The sequence below is a fragment of the Cydia pomonella genome, chromosome 14, assembly GCF_033807575.1.
Source record: "Cydia pomonella isolate Wapato2018A chromosome 14, ilCydPomo1, whole genome shotgun sequence".
NCBI lineage: Eukaryota > Metazoa > Arthropoda > Insecta > Lepidoptera > Tortricidae > Cydia > Cydia pomonella.
The window spans coordinates 1637366-1658642 of record NC_084716.1 but is presented as its reverse complement, the minus strand read 5'-3'; the positions used below and the strand labels follow the sequence as shown (position 1 = coordinate 1658642).

The following is a 21277-nucleotide window of genomic DNA, read 5'->3' as shown; positions in this document are numbered from 1 at the left end:
ACAAAAAAATTCCGGCTCGAGTGATCAACAAACATTGAATATGCTGTTTACAATCAACAAGTACCAAATGTTTTTAATGGGAAACGTTATACTATATAGGTCTTCAGAAATATCAGGATAACTTACCCGGCCGGGCCATGGGCTGAAACCCTTCATTTTTGCCCTGAAACAAACACATAACCGGTTATATTAAACTGTAGACTTTAAGTTAACTTTAATACTCGATTTCAGTCTATTATTTTGGTACATACCACACTAAATCACCAAGTTTATATTCGATAGACATGGTACACGACTGCTCAAACTCAATTTCCACGACGAACTAAATTAAAAAATTGAAGGAAAGGGGCAAGTTTTGTCGTTTTGCGCGTCTCCTGTATCTATGGTTGCTGTCCAAAAACCGGTAATGTCACGCTTGAGTTACGCGCTGTATACACGACTTTTGAAAACAAGTTTACACGACCGGACTAGATCTACAAGTGTAAACTCAGCATAAGATTATAAAATTGGGAAAAATTGTTTATGGTTTCGGAAAGCTATTTAAGTATTTCTTTTAATCGTTATTTCATTCAACGATTCTTCTATTTGAACAATTAAATTCAAGCGTTTTTAGCTTTTACATTAACAAGTAAGTCATTTTCAGCTGTTTTGACAATTTCTTGTGCCGCCAAAGTTGAACGAAAACCATATTATTTATTGTTTAATTCAAATATAAACGATGAATTAAATAGTTTATTTGAAATAACAATGTCAAAAAGATTTTTTCCTCAGCAGCCTGGTGAAAGAAAGAAGGCTAAGTTAGATATTACTATATCAGATCACAATTTTCCTCTCAGTCAAAATGCAGCTGCAAATAATGGTATGTTAGATAAATATTTACCACACACATGTACTTAACATCATGATTGAGCTTCTGTTTCACAGCTTCTTCAATAATGAAAGCTTTTTATCAAACAGATTTGGTTTCCTCAAACACTATAGGTTATAACCAGCATATTTTTGTTTTTAAGATTTCGATAACTGGGGCGACGACAATGACGACGAAATGCTGCTCATGGCGAGCCAGGCGTGCGAGCAGGCCTACGGCAACAACACCACCCTCCCAGACTTCAGCCTCTGTATGCAGCCAGGTGCTACCAGCACCCAAATGTTTCCAGAACCTGGCCCTAGTAAAGAATTCACGTTCAAAAAACCCACCGCAAACTCCCCACACCTAACATCTACCCATTTAAAAGATAAGTGTACTAGAATCTCCTCTCCACTACCCGGTATGTCATCAAAAGTAATATCAAATGGTGAGACAATGAAATACAATGATGATTTAATCTATAATGACAAAGTGTATAAAGGGCAAGACCCAGACCATGTTTACCGACAACTTCTCCAGTTACAAGAAGAGAATGCAAAATTGAAGTCTGAGAATGGTAAATTAATGGATAAGTGTGTGACAAAGGAAGGTGAAGCCTCTATTCTTCGAACGCAGCTCAAGTCTTGTCAGGTGGCCGTGGATAACGCTAGAATGGAGAAGATAAAAGCTCAAGAGAAGGTGCAAATGGAATGGACTGAAAAATTAGGGGCTGTTAATGGACAAATGCATGATTTGAGGACACAATTGGATTTTAAGGTAAGAATGTTTAGTTATGTGTTGTATGACTGCTACTATTTTGGTTTTAATACCATAACTAGTTGAACAATCTTTTAAAGAAAAGCATCCACAAGCGCCATCAACCCTAAAATACTAAATAATAAGTACTTTAATTCTTGTAGAACAGTAGTTTTTATAAAATACAATCCTTTAATTATATACAGATGTTAATCACATTTTTTTTTTGTTGTTAGTAGTTTGATTGTTATTGATTTTTTCATTGTGGTTAACATTTGTATATACAAAATAAGCTGAAAAAAGAATAAAATGAAAAATAATCAAGTAAATTTAATTTACAGAATTTGGAAATAATCAGCATTAAGGAGAGATGCAGGATGCTAGAATCCACCAAAGTGAAATTAACTCAAGTCACTGTTCCAAGTAATGAAATATCCTCAAGGTAACTGATTGCTTCTTTACAACAATTCGTCCTGCTTTTTGTTTCCTCATGACTAATGGTAGGAGAGCTGGTAGAGACTTGAAAGTAGGTATTTGAGGCAAGCTGAAAATTTGTCTCATCAACTCAGAACTGCAAACCTGGCGGGGGAGGGGTGGTGCTTCTATTCCTCGCCAAGCTCATGGTCTCTCTGTGCAGTTTTAATTGCATAGGTGCAGTAATCTGTGCAGGAGGAGGTCCCTGAGGTCTTAGTGATGTCAAAGGTGAAGAAACTATATAAGTATTTGGTCCTGGCAGAACATTGACTGGCGTTTTATACATTTCTTTTCAAGGTTTCTTGACAGTAAAGTGTGACGTTATCTATGAAAGGGGACCTTATTGTCGATGGCGCTTACGCCATTATTAACGATACTCCGATACAAATACAATGCCGTGCAACGCAGCGCGGCGTAAACGCCATTGACAATAAGGTCCCTTTTCATAGATAATGCCACAAATATTTACATAAAACAATGTTTTTCATAAAACAAAATTTTTTTCAGCCACCGACACAACAATATGAGCTTCAATCACAACCTGTCTCAGAGGAGGGTAAAAACATCTTCTGCTGCTGCCCAGACTGACAGCAAGGCCCATTTCTTGAAGCTCCACAAATCGCACAAATCTGGTATGTCAAATCAAAAACTGCCAGAGGTTCCAGAAATTGCAGTGTCGCCAGATAGCAAGATGAAGTACAGGTTTTTGACAAAGGCTGGTGGGATACCTGGAAAAATAAGAGCGAGATCTTTGCTAAGCAGCCTTCTACTCAGGGGTAAGGTACAGTCAGCGTCAAATACTTTGTAGCAGTCAAAGTGGCCAAATAGTTCGGTACACCATACTAAATATATGGTGTACCGTACTATTTGGCTACTTTGGATGCAACAAAGTATTTGACGCTGACTGTACTACTGCTGGGTAAAGGTCTCCCTCATATTCCTTGAGATGACACCATTTGTTTACAAACTATTCTGGCATGTAATTTTGTATTTTAATATACAGTACTGGCCTTCAGGCAAATATTACCTGCAGATCCTCACCGCAAAACTTTTTAGGGTTCAGTAGTCACTAAGGAATTCTAAAAAAGTTTGCCGCAAAAACCTGAAGGTGATATATTTTTGGGTGATCCTGTAGATATAGCTAGGTCCTATTATTGACGACAAATGATGGAAAATTGTGGAAACAGGCAGACACACGACTGAGAAGAGTGTCATAAATAAGAACAGGTCTCTCGACATTGCAACTAAGGCCAATGAAAGGATACCGCAAGAGGTACCAAATTACCCCTTAATGTACAAACATAGGTTCATCGAAAATGAATGGCGTTATAAAGTTATCATCATCTAATGACACTATTTCCCAGATAAATTTCCAACCACAAAGTAGCGCCCCGACCTTAACGCCCTGTCAATGTCAGTCTCATTTCATCGGAACAGATTAATTAGCGAAATTCAAGTAAGGGCTCGCTTTCTTACTCATTGTGAATGCACTTTAAAACTATTTTTATTAGAGATGCAACGGATAGTTATTTGGACGGATACTGGATATTCGGACTGACCATCGGCCGAATATTCGGTACCCGGCCGGATATTAGATCACTATCCCCTATCCGGCTGGATAGTAGCTCACTATCCCCTATCCGGCTGGATAATAGCTCACTATCCCCTATCCGGCCGGATATTAAAATAAGGGCCGGATAGGCCGGATACCGGTAACCGAATATTCAGTGCATCTCTAATTTTTATTTTATATTATTTTCAGCAACACCAAACCTCACCAGCTTGCTCCCCGCAATCCTCGAGCCCACTACTGAGCAGCCCTCACTCCTAGATTGTAATGAGAAGCTACAAACAGATCTGGACCAGACCCAACGCCCGTGTCGGGTGTTTAGCACCTTCCATCGAGTACCTGCCAATAGGGTGTTAAGACAGAGAGGTGGAAATATGTCTGTTGGGTGTATACATGAGGATTTAACTAGTATAGCTAATGGTGAAAATGTAGCAGAGAAACTTGACAAGGTAATTGCATGATTTCTATAGTAAGCTAAATTGTATTTTTCCTTATTTAATGCATGTTAATTATAAGATGTAATGTTTTGAAAATATGTGTCCCGCTGAGTTTCTTGCCGGTCCATATTGGGATACCCTCCTCCAATTGAGGGGGGATTTAAATCTTCTCGGGTCAGAGGTGTAGGGTTAGAGCCGGTGTAGCTTTATTTGACGTTCATAAGCTCATTGTAATATGCCTACTTGAATAATAAACTATCTTTATCTTTAATTAATTACTATTTTGAATGATTCACGGTTAGTTTCACTAGACTTAAATCGAAATAATACAAAAGGTATTCACGGTCCATATCACGGTCGATTTAAGACTAATTAATTTATGTATTTAAAATAGCTTTTAATAATCCTGGACCATTCGCGACATCGCTGATTTCGGGTCTTTGGGACCCTACTGAGTACCAATGAAAGCTTTAAACTAGCCTGGACCAATCACAACGTCCATGTCAGGTCTTTAGCATCTTGCATCGGGTGCCTGCCACTACTGTGTCAAGGCAGAGGGAGGGGAAGATGGCTATAGGGTGCATACATGAGGATTTAACTAGTTTAACTAATGCGAAAAGTGTTTCTGAGAAATTTGACAAGGTAATTAATGTATTCAGTACAAAAAAAATGATACAAACCGACCTGGTCCAATCTCAGGTTAGCAAGGGTTGAAATCGGAAACCGGTAAATTGATAAACCGGTTTTATAATTCGTGTTAAATTAGATTTTAGACCTTTTTTGGGCTTAATCTAAAATAATAAATATTTAATAATGTATTTTAGATTAAGGCAAAAAAAACTAAAAATAAAAAGAGAATGTGTTTAAATAGTATGTACATTACGATACAAGTGCGAAAAATAGGAAATTCGAAACGAGTGGCGATAAATTAAAACACGACCGAAGGGAGTGTTTTAAATCGACACGAGTTGCGGATTACCTATTCGCACATGTACAACGTTTTACAGTACATATGGCCCTTTAAATGTTCGACACAGTAACGTAATATGCTAATTTTCGCACTAGTGCGGTAAAGTAGCACCATATGTACTGTAAAAAACATTCCATAATAGGTAGTAGAAACCGGTTTCGACTTCTGCCTGTTACTAGGTATGTGTAATATGAGTATGATGGTTGCAAAGCAAAGTTGTCACATTTCGTTTTAGAGCAAATATCAATGACGAGCCATCAGTATAGTCCTTGTTTCCGTTTTGCAAAAATGTTTGTGCCATACAAATTTCAAAAAGATATTCTCTTGCAGATCGTAAAAGCAACATGTGCCGTGTTAACACAAGTGCAACAGCAATTAAAGGAAGTGCAATCACGAATGACGACTGCATTCCAACGGGACATGGACCAGCGGTACATCGACGTTTCCGGTACATTTGTACCGGTAACGAAGCGGATGTTACTCTCTGGCAGGTTAGTGCAGTCGATCAACGGGACATGGACCTGCAGTACATCGACGTTTCCGATACATTTATACCGGCACCGGAGCGGAACTTACTCTCTGGCAGGTTAGTGCAGTCGATCAACGCAGTGCAGTCGGGCCATGGACCAGCGGTACATCGACGTTTCCGGTACATTTGGACCGGAACCGGAGCAGAACTTACCTACTCTCTGGCAGGTTAATGCAGTCGATCAACGGGACATGGACCGGCGGTATATCGCCGTTTCTGATACATTTGTACCGGTACAGAGGCGGAGCTCACTCTCTGGCAGCTTAGTGCAGTCGCGAACGACGACTGAATTTCTGCGGGGCATGGACCAGCGGTACATCGACGTTTCCGGTACATTTGTTTGTACCGGTAACAAAGCGAACGTTACTCTCTGGCAGATTAGTGCAGTCGATCAACGGGATATGGACCAGCGGTACATCGACGTTTCCGGTACATTTGTACCGGTAACGAAGCGGACGTTACTCTCTGGCAGGTTAGTGCAGTCGATCAACGGGACATGGACCTGCAGTACATCGACGTTTCCGATACATTTATACCGGCACCGGGGCGGAACTTACTCTCTGGCAGGTTAGTGCAGTCGATCAACGCAGTGCAGTCGGGCCATGGACCAGCGGTACATCGACGTTTCCGGTACATTTGGACCGGAACCGGAGCGGAACTTACCTACTCTCTGGCAGGTTAATGCAGTCGATCAACGGGACATGGACCGGCGGTAAATCGACGTTTCTGATACATTTGTACCGGTACAGAGGCGGAGCTCACTCTCTGGCAGCTTAGTGCATATGCGAACGACGACTGAGTTTCTGAGGGACATGGACCAGCGGTGCACCGACGTTTCCGGTACATTTGTACCGGTAACGAGGCGGAGCTTATTCTCTGGCAGGTTAGCGCAGTTGTGCTGCAGTCGCGAGCGATGACTGCGTTTCAACGGGACATGGACCAGTACCAGGACCGTATAGGCGACATCTGCTCACTTACGGGCAAGGCAAGACTAACTGAGCGAAGGGAGATCTTAAGTTTAAGGGTATACTTTTATGATAAAAGTATTTTCCAAATGTTAGATTGATTCCATGAGGCAGGAACTTAGGTTAGATAAAACAATTTTTAAGTTAAAAAATGATGAAGACCCGCCTGTGAGTTAAATCTGTTCGATTGAGCGCATTAATTGATTTAAAAATCAGCAAAGATCAATCTATGCATTGCGACGTCACAAGTTACTCTACTTATGTCATAGTAACAATTTGACTGTTTAGAAAACTAGCGAATATGCTAGGGCTGACACTGACACTTGGTACATTTGTATAATATTGAAACTTAACATTATTTTATTTTTAACCATTTGACCGCCAAAGACGTCATATGACGCGCGCGGCTACAGCCCAATATCAACCTTCATGCGTACCGACAAGGTTCACGATTACGCGCCGCGTACGATAGGCGTGGCGTTCAAAAGGTTTAATAATCTCAGACATTTAAAATACTAGCGACCCGCCTCATCTTCGCACGGGTTACACAAAACCTTAACGAATTATACACCTAAACCTTCCTCAAGAATCACTATTCACAGCTGAAAACCGCATGAAAATCCATTCGCTAGTTTTTGAGTTTATCGCGAACATGCATACATACAGACAGACGCGGCAGGGACTTTGCTTTATAAGGTGTAGTGGTAAGAGAGGTATGGGCAATGTGAATGTCATCTCGCCTTGTGTGGTAGGGCACAGCACAGCAGATGTCATTCCAGATCTAGAGCAGAGCCCAACTGGGGAAGTACCTCCACCTTACAGAAAACCGCAGCCAAATAACACTTGACCCTACTCATAGTGTTGTGTTCCTGCCGGTGAGTAAGGTTGCCAGAGCTCAACGAGGGGGGTGGGGTTAGGGTCGGCAACGCGCATGTAACTCCTCTGGAGTTGCAGGTGTACATAGGCTACGGAGACTGCTTACCATCAGGCGGGCCGTATGCTTGTTTGCCACCGACGTAGTATAAAAAAAAAAAAATATATCTTTTCGTATCTGACCTGTAATTATACTTTTTCAGAGCACTATATAAAGAAGAGCAGGGCATTCTCGCGCGACGAATGGTGGCCACTATAGCGTTCCTACTCGACCGCGCAACCAACATAGTGCCAAAGGAACAAGCCAAGAAGATGACTCAAAGTGTGACCGACGGAATCCTACATGTTTTAAGTGATGTCTGCTCTTTACTTGACTCCACGGTAAGTATTTGTTATTATACCTACATGGTGTTAATTTCAACTGTAGATAGTGTAGATACTATACAGACAGTCGGTAACTCACACATAATAAAGATGATATTTTGAATTTAAACGCAGAAGAACGACCTTGATGATTAGTGACACGACGTAAATAGAACATAGTAATAATTTTTAGTTTAACTTTTTCGAAGAATAGGGAGTATTACTGCAATGTTCTGCCGCCAGAGAGTAGCACTATCATATATTGTAAACCGTTTTTAAGGTTCCGTACCCAAAGGGTCAAACGGGACCCTATTACTGAGACTTCGCTGTCCATCCGTCCGACCGTCTGTCACCAGGCTGTATCTCATGAACCGTGATAGTTAGCCAGTTGAAATTTCTACAGATTATGTATTTCTGTTGCCGCTATAACAACAAATACTAAAAACAGGATAAAATAAATATTTAAGGCTGGCTCCCATACAACAAACATAATTTTTTTGTCGTTTTTTATAAAGAATGGTACGGAACCCTTCGTGCGCGAGTCCGATTCGCACTTGGCCTGTTTTTGAAAAAGTTTTCACTGTGATATTGATGTATCAAGGTGGTTTGTTTACAGAGACCTACCACGAAACTCAAAAATCTAATTTCGTCATCTGCCTCTTTATCACTCGAATGTGCAAGAATGATAGAGAGGTAGATACCGAAATTTTAGCGATGTGTCTATATTTTGTTATACGAGGACAAAGTGTATCAACGGTAGTATGATCGACCGAGACAGAAACAGTACAGAACAGAGTACAAAAAATCTTAAGTACGTTTCTCACCGAACTGGCGCAGTCGGGCCGCATTTTCAATGTGCCTATACATTATGTATGGCAGACGCGATGGAGTCCGCCCGGAGCCGGCCGCGTCCGCGAGGAGCCGACCGGCTCGCAGCCGTACAAATTTGAAATGCGCTCCGACTCCGTCCGTTCGGTGGGAATCGTATTTTAAAGTCCAAGTACTGATAATAATCACTATTCTCATAAAATTGTTTTTTTTGTTTCAGAGTTGCGCCACCCTCTACAACGGCCTCCTCTACTCCACCGCCCTCCTGCCCCTCCGCGCCCTCCTGAAGCCCCTCATCGCGTGCCGCCCCATGCCTTCCGTCTCCTGCCGGATATTGAGGGTGCTGAGGAGAACTCAGGAGGGGGTGTGTGGCGGGAGTGGGAGTATGAGGATGGACTTGGAGCAGGGAGTGTTGCTTTATAAGAAAGGTAAACTATTGACTATAAATTCCTAAGAATTTACCACGCGTAGTGTTAAGTGAAATTGTATATTGTGAGATAAATAAATCATATCATATTGATACTAGAGTTGCAGGCGTCCATAGGCTGCGGTGACTGCTTACCATCAGGCGGGCCGTATGCTTGTTTGCCACCGTCGTGGTATTAAAAAAATATATACTAGAGATCGTTAGGTATAACTAACATTAAAAATGACGACCTGCATTTGCAATTTTCTTTCATATTCTATGGTAGTATGTAGTATATAGTATGATGTGATAGTATTTGGGCCGATTTGTTTTATACTACTTCGGTGGCAAACAAGCATACGGCCCGCCACGCTCGCAACTTTTTTTTTATTTTATTAAAAACTGATCGGCGATTGGCTCTAGTCACACCTGATGGAAAGTGAAGACAGGGCCTAGGATGGAGCTCGCCGGTTCAGTAGTAGCCTATTCACCCGAAGTCATATTTATCAGGGAATACAGATGGCGCGCATTCCATTCTTTAGCCTTTTACTCCAGAACTCTTTTTGTTTTATTGTCAAGTTTTATCGTCATATGTCAATGAAATTTGGTTGATAGATAGAAAATACAAAATTATTTATTTGGCCAACGTAGGTGTACAGTCAGCGTCAAATACTTTGTAGCAACCAAAGTAGCCAAATAGTTCGGTACACCATATATTTAGTATGGTGTACCGAACTATTTGGCCACTTTGACTGCTACAAAATATTTGACGCTGACTGTACATATGATGTTACAGATCAGTCAGTTTCACTATGTGTGTAGAGTTCTCTATTCTGAACAATATAAGCGCAATTTTTCTGTGTATCCTAAAAAACCTCCCTTTGGGTTACAAAAACGTAAGGTATTTTAAATAACGGTTTTTTTGGCGGGGACTACGTACGTAACGTAACGTACTTTAGTTTATTGGGAGCTCTCGGAACCAGTCAAATTCATCCAAATCTAACAAAATAAACAACAAGGAAAAACAATTGGCCTATTTAGGTAAGGAAAAGTAGGCCAAGGAATTAACAAGTCAGCTGAATAAAATGCAAAAACCCGATTAGCCTATTCAACCGTTATTGACAACTCCAAGACTTATCGTTTATTTTTTTTTGTATGCCGTCAACGATTTCATTCAAGACTCATTTACTTGACTTAAATCGATCGGGATATAAACCGTGATTACCTTTTGTATTTAGTCATTTATTTATTGCAACCATAGTTTAGTACAGATCTTAATAACTAAGTACATTCAGAGTCATATGGGCCCTGGCAGGGCATTGCAATGTCATACATATTTTAATTTACAATTATCTCAATCGTTATTCGTGAATCTACTTATTTGGTACTTATTATGCATGCATATATTTATATAATCACATATCTAGTCTTAATTTTGTATATTATGTCACACTTATTATTTATATTTTTACAACCATTTGCTTGCACTGTTTGTTTGCATTTTATTGTTTTCGAGCTCCCGATATTTCGACGCAGTTACATGCATCTTGTTCACGAGTAACTGGATATAGCTCGGTCTACCCTAATTCGGCTGCGATTTAAGTCTATATAGCCTAACCGTGAATCATTCAAAACTCTTATTTAGTTGATCTATTTCGAAATGAATATTTTCCAACCCTTTCAGATTCGTGCCATCTCCACGTCCTCTTGAAGCAAATCGAAGTGGCGCTGAAGTGTATAGAGAAACAGAACTTAGTCTCAGAAGCGCTCAGTACAGCGCAGGACCTGCTTGGGTTCTACACCAACTACGCTAGACATAATCCACAGGAAAACAGGTGATTACATAAACATTTTACACATACATACATACATATAATCAAGCCTATTTCCCGGAGGGGTAGGCAGAGACCACGGATTTCCACTTGCTACGATCCTGACATACCTCTTTCGCTTCCTTCACTTTCATGACATTCCTCATACACGCGTCGGTTTAGGGTGCTCTTGACCTGGCCTTTCTTCAGGATTTCCCCGATTTGATCAGAGAAAGTCCGCCGAGGTCCCTTCCAGCTCCCTCTTCTACTTCTCCCTTATACACTCTCTTTGTTAACCTTCTTTCATTCATTTTTTCCACGTGTCCGAACCATCTCAACATATCTCAATTTTTGTCACATCTTCGTTAAGTCCACACTTTTCCCTTATTTTTTTTTATTTTTTTTTGCTTTTAAATGTAAGCAGTTGTTACTTTTATGGTACTAAATAAAGATTATTTTATTTATTTATTTATTTATCACACTGTTCCTAATTCTATATTGTAATTTTACACCACACACACTTCTCAACGCTCTCATTTCCACTGCATTCACTTGACATAAAGCATTTTGACGAAGAATAAACATTTTTGTCAAATCGAAGTGGCGTTGAAGTGTTGAGAAACAGAACTTTTAACACTTTACAGTACATATGGGGCTACTTTATAGCACTAGTGCGAGAAGTAGCATATTATGTTACTGTGTCGAACATTTAAAGGGCCATATGTACTGTAAAACGTTGTACGATACATGTGCGAATAGGTAATTCGCAACTCGTGTCGATTTAAAACACTCCCTTCGGTCGTGTTTTAATTTATCGCCACTCGTTTCGAATTTCCTATTTTTCGCACTTGTATCGTAATGTACTATTAAACTCTCGCGTTCTGTACACATATTTAATACTTCAGCTCTATGTATGTATTATTTCAGGTGCGATTGTCAACTTGTGCTGGTGCAAGTCCTAGTATACGCCCTGAGGATATGTTCTCTCATGTTGAAGGCCTGTCAATCATCCAAAGGTCAGTACAATTCCAGAAACCGGTTTCTGAAGAGCTTTATATAAAGTTTCTATTGTCGGTTAACCGGTTTAGTACGAGCAGGCGCGGCTCAGCGCCGCTACAAGTACCCGCGGCCCGCACCAGGTCCGGTGTCTGGCAGTAGTGGTTGTCGCGCGGTCATATTTGGACCCGGGTACGTCCTTAAACTACGTCCAAAAGAGAGGTATGGGCATTGTGAATGTCATCTCGCTTTGTGTGGTAGGGCACAGCCAGTGGATGTCATTCCAGATCTAGAGCAGAGCCCAACTGGAGAAGTACCTCCACCTTACAGAAAACAGCAGCCAAATAACACTAGACCCTACTCATAGTGTTGTGTTCCTGCCGGTGAGTAAGGTTGCCAGAGCTCAACGAGGGGGGGGGGGGGGGGGGGGGGGTTTAGGGTCGGCAACGCGCATGTAACTCCTCTGGAGTTGCAGGCGTACATAGGCTACAGAGGCTGCTTACCATCAGGCGGGCCGTATGCTCGTTTGCCACCGACGTAGTATAAAAAAAAAAAAAAAATATCTGTCGTAATAGACGCGTTTTGTTAGGGAGTGAACCTTCTGTACGTAGTAGTTATTTATTCTGTGGTACCACTTAAAAGCTCGTAGTAGTTCGTTTTTATTTGGAGACCCACTTGCCGTCCGTTCTCGTTACCGGTTAACTCACGTTTAAATTCGGAGCGAAAACTAAATGAACCGGTGTTTGTAGTATTATAACGACGACTAAAGTCGCATACCTCGTAACTAGAGTTGGCGATGGCGTTTAGAATTGGGTACTTGACACATGTTGAATATTATAACATTAGGCTAAATGGATAGAAAATGAGCCATCCATTTTAAAAAAAAGTGGAATTTAAAAAGAGATATTGAGATAATAAAATAAAAACCAGCCAAGTGCGAGTCGGACTCGCACAGGAAGGGTTCCGTACCATTATCTTATAAAAACGGTCACCCATCCAAGTACTGACCCCGCCCGACGTTGCTTAACTTCGGTGATTGGATGAGAAATGGAAATGCCAATATGAAGAGGGGGCAAAATTTCAAAGTCTAGTGACTAGGTCAACTGGGGTATCATTTGAAAGAGCTCAAACTGCCCATTCCAAAACATTTTTTTATTATTTTTTAGTAGTGGAAAAAAATTGATTTATGGAGGAAATTGTGAAAAAATAATACCATTCTCCGAACGCCCCCCTATCTTCGAAGTTTACCAATGCAAAATTACGAAATTTTTACATACTATTAGCATTACTATAAATTTTACAGGAAAAATATAATCAGACCTCTAACTTGGTAATTTCTATCTTGAATATTGAGATTACATTAAAGACACCTTTTTTTAAATAAAATAATAATTTTGAATCGGTTCACACGATAGAGAATTATCCTCGAAAAACCAATATACGTGCATCGCGCAAATTAGTTAGACAATTTGCCGATAGATGGCGCTGTACGCAATTATACTTAAGATAGGTACTTCTGATCAAAATTCTTTCGCCTTTATAGTAACACAAGATAATTCAGTACGGAACCCTCGGTGTGCGAGTAAAACGAACTCGCACTTGACCGGTTTTTGCCATCTGGCTACGGAACCCTGAAAATGAAAAAAGTTGCTAATATATAGATAGATTTTGAGAAATTGATACCAGGGATCGGAACCGGTTTTTTGCAAACCGGTTTATTTTATACTCTAAATGTAGGACTCAGTTGTTTTTTCAGATAACGACTTCGTATTATTAGATTGCCTAATTAGAAATGAAGTAATTAACAAAGAACGAAAAAATACCGCTTTCGTTCCCATACAAAAAATACCGGTTTCCGATCCCTGATTGATACTATTCAAATTCGTGCGTTGCCCGGCGCGCGGGCGGCGCGGGCGGCGCCGCGCGGCCGTCGGACGGGGACCGTGTCGCTCGACGCGACGCGCGTGCTATATTTTTTTTGAATTGACCGTACAATTTTGACTTTTGAGAGATTTGAGTGACAGGACACTGTTTATTTAAGTTTAAAGTGAGTGAGTTAGAGAGCGAACGGGCGATTAAAGTATACTTATTTTTGTATGCTTTGCTTTAGACGTTGATTTTATAAAATTAGAAAATGGCATTGTCCCCAGATAAGAATTTGTCACCGGAGTTAGTATCCACATGCCGCGCGGGCGTGCTGGTGCTGCAGCAGCGGGGCTCGCGCTCGGCGGAGTGGGGCGGCGCGGAGGGGCCCGCGCTCGACTTCCTCCACTCCGCGAGGAGCGGCCCCCAGCCCGAGCTGTTCGGTAAGTATCCACATGCCGCGCGGGCGTGCTGGTGCTGCAGCAGCGGGGCTCGCGCTCGGCGGAGTGGGGCGGCGCGGAGGGGCCCGCGCTCGACTTCCTCCACTCCGCGAGGAGCGGCCCCCAGCCCGAGCTGTTCGGTAAGTATCCACATGCCGCGCGGGCGTGCTGGTGCTGCAGCAGCGGGGCTCGCGCTCGGCGGAGTGGGGCGGCGCGGAGGGGCCCGCGCTCGACTTCCTCCACTCCGCGAGGAGCGGCCCCCAGCCCGAGCTGTTCGGTAAGTATCCACATGCCGCGCGGGCGTGCTGGTGCTGCAGCAGCGGGGCTCGCGCTCGGCGGAGTGGGGCGGCGCGGAGGGGCCCGCGCTCGACTTCCTCCACTCCGCGAGGAGCGGCCCCCAGCCCGAGCTGTTCGGTAAGTATCCACATGCCGCGCGGGCGTGCTGGTGCTGCAGCAGCGGGGGTCGCGCTCGGCGGAGTGGGGCGGCGCGGAGGGGCCCGCGCTCGACTTCCTCCACTCCGCGAGGAGCGGCCCCCAGCCCGAGCTGTTCGGTAAGTATCCACATGCCGCGCGGGCGTGCTGGTGCTGCAGCAGCGGGGGTCGCGCTCGGCGGAGTGGGGCGGCGCGGAGGGGCCCGCGCTCGACTTCCTCCACTCCGCGAGGAGCGGCCCCCAGCCCGAGCTGTTCGGTAAGTATCCACATGCCGCGCGGGCGTGCTGGTGCTGCAGCAGCGGGGGTCGCGCTCGGCGGAGTGGGGCGGCGCGGAGGGGCCCGCGCTCGACTTCCTCCACTCCGCGAGGAGCGGCCCCCAGCCCGAGCTGTTCGGTAAGTATCCACATGCCGCGCGGGCGTGCTGGTGCTGCAGCAGCGGGGGTCGCGCTCGGCGGAGTGGGGCGGCGCGGAGGGGCCCGCGCTCGACTTCCTCCACTCCGCGAGGAGCGGCCCCCAGCCCGAGCTGTTCGGTAAGCTTTTCTCTTCACTTTACGATGGTAGTAGCCTTCCCACGGGTTTGACACTGATATTTTCGCTAACGTCTCCGTAACTTACTTTCTATACATCTCGCTCGCACTAATATGCCTGTATGAGCGACATGCATAGAAAGTAAATTATGCACACGCTAGCGAATATGTCATTGTCAAACTCGTGGTAATTCTATGAGTTACGATTTTAGTTGAAGTCTCTGTCTGTGTACGTATTTATGACCTATAGATATACTTAGTCATGTTTTTTTTTAATACACATGCACACTCACCTCGTAGAGTGTTTAACTCGGATGAAAGGGATCATTTCAGCCTCGGGCTATTGGCGTTCTCACTGCGTTCGAGCGCTAAACTACCTCAGCACGAATGGGTGCCTTTCATCCCTTAGTTAACTCAATTAACTTTATTGTTACAGAAAACATGTTGATAGAGTTAGCGGGGACATTCCAATGCGCGACAGAAGATCCCCCGCCATCTTATCACAGACAAGCGTGGATCAAGAGCTTCGACGCCTTCTCTCTGGCCGACTGATTGATCAACACATCATATTTCCGTAGATACCTGGATTAAAACTGATATCTACTCTGACCAAGCTAACTTGGCATTAAACATGCATATGTCGCAGCTATCTGATTTGCAGTACCGGCCAAAAATGTATCACCTTCAGCTTTTTGCGGTAGACATGTGTCGTTCACGAGTGAGTGATTTAAATGAACTATATTTTTAATTGATGATTTAACTCACCCAGTAAGTCATCTATCTCAGTGACACTTGCTCGCTCCTTCCCACTCATGATTCGAATGAGCCGGCCGAGCGTGACGAACGAGTGAGACGATGCGAATGTGTTTCCGAGCGGTTCGGAAGAATTCGGAGGTTGCCCTATAAGGGTTCCGTTTTTTCCTTTTGAGGTATAGACCTCTAAAAATCTGCGAGCTTTAGGATCATTAAAGTTTGACTGCTCGAGCATTCAATGTACGAAATGATTTTTTACTCAAACTTGCAATGAAATGTTACATGACGTACTTCAAATTAGGCCCGGAAATACTACGTATCCAGTGCGATGAGTGAAGATGATATATGTAAAGGAATTTCATACAGCCTTACACACCTAGGCCTGTAAAAGCAACCTTCTTTTGTTTTTAAACGTCAAATTGTGACAACGTCTTGGCATTCAACCATCAAATAGTAGTAGATTAGTAATTAGTTTTTAGTTGTGTAAACCTATGATTACAACAAATTGACTAAGTATAATTTGTTTTTATTTCATTGCAAGTTTGAGGAAAGCACTATACAAATCTCGGCGAGAAACGGGGTTGCCGACCGCGTATCCCTATCGACCTCGCTACGCTCGGTCTATATCTAATACTTAGCCTACAACCCGTCGTTTCCCGACCTCTATAGCAATGTACGTGTTACTTTGCTGGACGTGTTACTTTGTACTCCAATGGTATAATGAATTTATCTTGTAAATATTGTACATTGAACTATTGTAGTTGATTAAAGTTTTTAATACCTACCTGATAGCTTTACTATTTAAACACTGTTTCTATAAGCAATAAGAGAATTTGAAATAGAGGTGAATTGTCAAAGAAAACTTTATAGCCACAGTAGATTTAATGCTATCTTTCGACACATGATTAAATCTTTTAGAACGCCACGACTTTAATTGAGTTTTGAGTTAAATATCAAAATCTAATAAATCAAAGGCCAAAGCTTTCGATCGTTTTTGAGCCATGGCGCACTAACCTTTAGGTTGTGCCCGGTAAGATGGCGCCACTTTTTGATATTTAACACATATCAGTGAAAAAATAAGTCTAAAAATCAAGTCAAGGCATTCTAAAAGTTTTAATCATGTGTCGAAAGACGGCAGTAAATTTACTGAGGCTACAAAATTTTATTTGACAATCCACCTCTATTTCAAATTATCTTTGCAATAAGTACGAGTGGTACGGGGAATCATATTTGAATGTGTGATAACTGTATGGCGGATAATAATGAATTAATGTTAATATTTAAGTAAGTAGGTATTATTATATATTAGGAACACATAGGGTTTAGACATGGGTCCATTGTTTTATTTAAACTTTATTGCACAATATAACAAATAAAGTACAAATGGCGAACTGAATTGTTGATTAATAAAAATAAAAATATTTTCGAGAATTAAATTTATTTTCAATGATAAATAAGTTTCTTTTACACAGTGAATCATTTTATGTATAAATAGGAATGTAGTAGAATTAGAAAATACTTCAATACCTCCAACAATCTTAATACGTTTAAACTCCCAAAAGATCAAATTTTATAAACTATTTTACTGTAAATACGTGCAATGCTTTTGACATTTGATTGTGCAAGCGAATAAATAAGTCTGTAGATCTGTACTTAAATTATCATAAATACAAATTAGGATTTCTAAATAAATTTTAACAACATATTCGATAAGATAAATGCTTATATCAGCACAACATTAATATTCTCAATAATACTTGTAAAGGAAATAAATTATTGTATTTATTACTTTGACTGCAGACTAACGTAGCATTTACCCTTTAAGGTTTACAAGTGAACGCTTAAATAGCTATTAAATTTAAAAAAAAAAACCTCCCTAATTATGCCGAATAAATGAATTTTATGCCAAAAATGCCTTAGGGTCCCGTAGGGTCAAAAGAGCTAATACTCTTCAAGAGAACCAACGAACAGTTAAGAACCAACGCAAGGAAACTCGCTTTCACAGAAAATCGGTCCATCCGTTTGAGAGCTGCGATGCTACAGACAGACATATAACACCCCTCTTTTTGCGTCGTCTCTTAAAAAACCATGGTTGAAAAATAATCTAACAATAAAGTAAGTTACAGTGTACTTTACTTTTACCTATCATACTGACTCAGTGCATTCAATCTAATACACAGTAATTGGAACTTTTGTGGTAAAAATGGGTTGACTTACTTAATCTATCTTATTCCATATCCACTCAACCAATGATTTATTATAACTCAAGATAAGTTATAGTTATAGGCGTTCCAAACGTAAAGCGCTTACCTTGTGACAAATTGTACAGGTTGCCTTTAGTCGCACTTGGGCAAGCGAGAAGTGTGCATGTGGTAACGAGCTCCCGCTCACCGAAAGAGAAAAAGAAGCTCATGTGTAATGATTACGACAAAGAAGAATAGAATGCGAAAATTAAATCATAAATAATAGATTTTTGCGTAGGTATACTCGTACTAATTTATTAATAATATCATTATATATTGAAATTAAATTAAGTTACAATAATTATAAATAAGTTACAATTGCATTATTATTACAGTTTAGGGTGATATAAATAGACTTTATAGTTGTGATAAAATGTCAATTGAATTTTAAATTATAAAAGCCATTTAGACTGTAAAAGGCATGGGAGAGGAGCCATTTCTTTAGTTGGCGCGTAAATGAGTTGATAGTACGTATAGAAATAAATGTGGAAGTATTTTTTGTGCTCCTTATGCATGAGTATAACCTATCTAAAGTTATATATATCATTGTACTCAACCTGATTTACCACAAAAACTTACTGCAAATATCACATATTCACGGCGCAACCGTCGACGCCGCGACCGGCGGCACATGCACGCTCGGCACATGGAAGAAATACAGCATAAACCCAGTCGCCAATAAAAAATGAAAACCGATAATCGACCCTATTAGAAGGAGATAGTACTTAGATTTCTTTAAAGCGGGCATTAGCCAGAATATTAAGACTGCCCCGGAGACTAAAGCCGCCATGAGCACGAAGAGCCATTGCAGCCAGGAGACTTGGATGGTCCACAGGATGGCCACGGGGATATAGATGGAGAGAGAGTATCCGTACAGACAGAAGAGGGACATCATCGTTGGGGTTGTTGAGGTCTGGAAAAGAAAGGTATTTTTAAATCAAAATCAATATCCAAAAGTTATTTCGTAGATGGCGATGACTGTAATTGTTGAGCGATTTGCAGAGCGTTGTTGAGCATTTATTGCTATTGTATCATACCTGAGTCTCGATCTCATCCTGCCCGTCTGTCACTGTGGTCCACTTGAGAGCGGCCCATAACGCGATTGGCACGAGCCATACGTAGCAGAAGATAGCGGTGGCCGCGTAGGAGACGAGGTGGAAGTCGTAGCGCCAGTGAACAGCCTTGTTGGCGGATTGGAGGTAGCTGGCTATGTTGCCGCTTACTGCTATTGTAAAGATCTGAAAACATTAGTGAATAAAAAATTAAAAATATTTTCAAACTGGTTATTGAAGTAATTTAAGTTGATTATCGCTCAACAAGTTTTGATCAGTTTCCAGGTTCCACCAGTAAGACACCACTATCCTTTCGTCCGTCCGCCCGCCCGTCTGTCATCAGGCTGTATCCCATGAACCGTGATAGCTAGACAGTTGAAATTTTCACAGGTGATGTATTTCTGTTGCCGCTATATCAACAAATACTAAAAAGTACAGAACCCTCAGTGGGCGAGTCCGACTCGCACTTGTCCAGTTTTTTTAAATATATTATAGTGTGTTTTGTGCCTCTGCCTCTCTAAATAATTTATTGCATATGTAAGGATTTCACCTTGTTTACATCTGGTTTGAGGTTCACACTTGAGACAAAATGGAACTGAAGGAAATCATTAAGAGAATCAAATGATGAATAAACTCCATAATTATATGGTATTCTTGGATAGATAATAGAATATACACAGAAGTATCACTGTCGAGAGAGAAAAGTGGACTAAAGCAATAATGTACTGGTTTACTAGAGACAAAAAGAGGAAGCGTGGCAGGCCAACAAGAAGATGGGAAGATGAGATTAAGAGTGCAGCAGGAGGCTGCTGGACTACAATAGCAAGGGATAGGGATAAATGGAAAGAGTTAGGGGAGGCCTTTGCCTACAAAAGGCATACAGATGGATAATAGATATACATATATATATATATATGTTAACAACAAAATGTACTTACAAAATACTTGTCTGAAATAAAGGCTATTTCATTCATTCATTCATTCATCACTGTCTAACAAAAGCAATGTCATCCCCCTCTAACATGAGTTGCACTTACCAAAGTAACAGATATCCATATTGGTCCATACAAGTCCGGTTTTCCCTTGATCCTCTCATCAAAGTAGTTGCGGGACACCTTCTGCGGCACCACGGAGGATATGATCCGCTCCACCACCTCGTTAGTGTGGACGTCAAAGTATTTCTGGTAATACTCTATGGTCCAGAAGTTGTGATTTGCTTTGTAAAAAAGGAATATTGTATAAAAGATGAGAATATGCATAGTAAAACCACAATAAACTTAGTGGTATGTATGAATTGAGTACCTACCGATAATGCTATTTTAATTTGATCAAAACCCAAAATAGGAATTGAAGACATTTTATAAGACTTCTGGATGGAAAGAGGAAACAATAAATATTACTTTACATGAATCCGTAACATGTTCTCAGCCCAACTTGTGCTTATAAAGGCATGAATAATTTAAAAAAAGGATTGTATGCCTATTTAATTAAACTAAATTAGTCACAGTCAATGGCATAGATGTTATTACACTAATTACTAACTCAAATTTAGATTATCGATGGCTATATACCATGTATATCATTAGAAGTGTAGAGAAAAAAAATTGAGAGAACAAGGTTGTTATCAACTTAGGTACCTATATGCTCAGTTTATATTGATTAAGCTAACCGATAAAATATAAATATTCCTTACTTTGTGGCAGTGTTTCAGGCTCGTCATTGTTTAGTTTAGGTTCATCATACGTGTAATTTGGGTTGGACATCGAGCTAGTATATTGATGTGATTGCACTGCCTCCACTTCTAATCGTGCACTCCTATCATTGTGCTCTGGCGAATAATCTTGAAAGTTTAGTAATTCGCCAGTCTTTATTGAGGACATTTTTTAAAATATTAATCACAGTTTTCGTAAATAAAGTAAAACACAGACTTGAGGAAAAAACGTCATAACGCGCATGTCATTACCATTGATTACATTTCAGTCAGTGTGGAAAACGCTAGAATAGTTTGTTTTCAATCAAAACCGCCGCGTGTATATCAGCCTTAAGTTTAGATGTACTGTATGGTTAATTCTATACGATAACTTATCGATATCGATATTTCTTATCAGCTATCATTAAAAGATCTCCTAGTGAGTATTATAT

At 41.1% G+C, this 21277-nt stretch overlaps 3 protein-coding genes across 3 annotated transcripts in view; 1 reads left to right on the top strand and 2 right to left on the bottom strand.

Annotated features, from left to right (window-relative positions):
• Window positions 1–390, bottom strand: part of LOC133524719 (cytokine-like nuclear factor N-PAC) — a 122551-nt gene extending 122161 nt beyond the window's left edge. The window contains exons 1-2 of the mRNA XM_061860859.1: window positions 252–390; window positions 127–163 (exon numbers count right to left, since the gene is read on the bottom strand). Of these exons, the coding sequence (XP_061716843.1) occupies window positions 127–163; window positions 252–286 (72 nt within the window). The 5' untranslated portion in view covers window positions 287–390. The remainder of the gene's footprint in view (window positions 1–126; window positions 164–251) is intronic.
• Window positions 391–612: 222 nt separating this feature from the next.
• LOC133525311 (uncharacterized) lies at window positions 613–16624 on the top strand. Its single transcript, XM_061861598.1, has 15 exons — window positions 613–859; window positions 1011–1624; window positions 1945–2045; window positions 2585–2709; window positions 3840–4096; window positions 5385–5545; window positions 7625–7802; window positions 8833–9040; window positions 10703–10853; window positions 11757–11845; window positions 13976–14268; window positions 14446–14542; window positions 14685–14816; window positions 14959–15090; window positions 15524–16624. The coding sequence occupies exons 1-15, from the start codon at window positions 748–750 to the stop codon at window positions 15637–15639; spliced, it is 2766 nt and encodes a 921-aa protein (XP_061717582.1). The 5' UTR covers window positions 613–747; the 3' UTR covers window positions 15640–16624.
• A 637-nt stretch (window positions 16625–17261) lies between these two features.
• On the bottom strand, window positions 17262–21133 carry LOC133524715 (protein YIPF2). The gene is made up of 4 exons (XM_061860854.1): window positions 20829–21133; window positions 20173–20351; window positions 19121–19321; window positions 17262–18996 (listed from the first exon to the last, which is right to left on the bottom strand). The coding sequence occupies exons 1-4, from the start codon at window positions 21013–21015 to the stop codon at window positions 18679–18681; spliced, it is 885 nt and encodes a 294-aa protein (XP_061716838.1). The 5' UTR covers window positions 21016–21133; the 3' UTR covers window positions 17262–18678.
• Window positions 21134–21277: the final 144 nt, after the last annotated feature.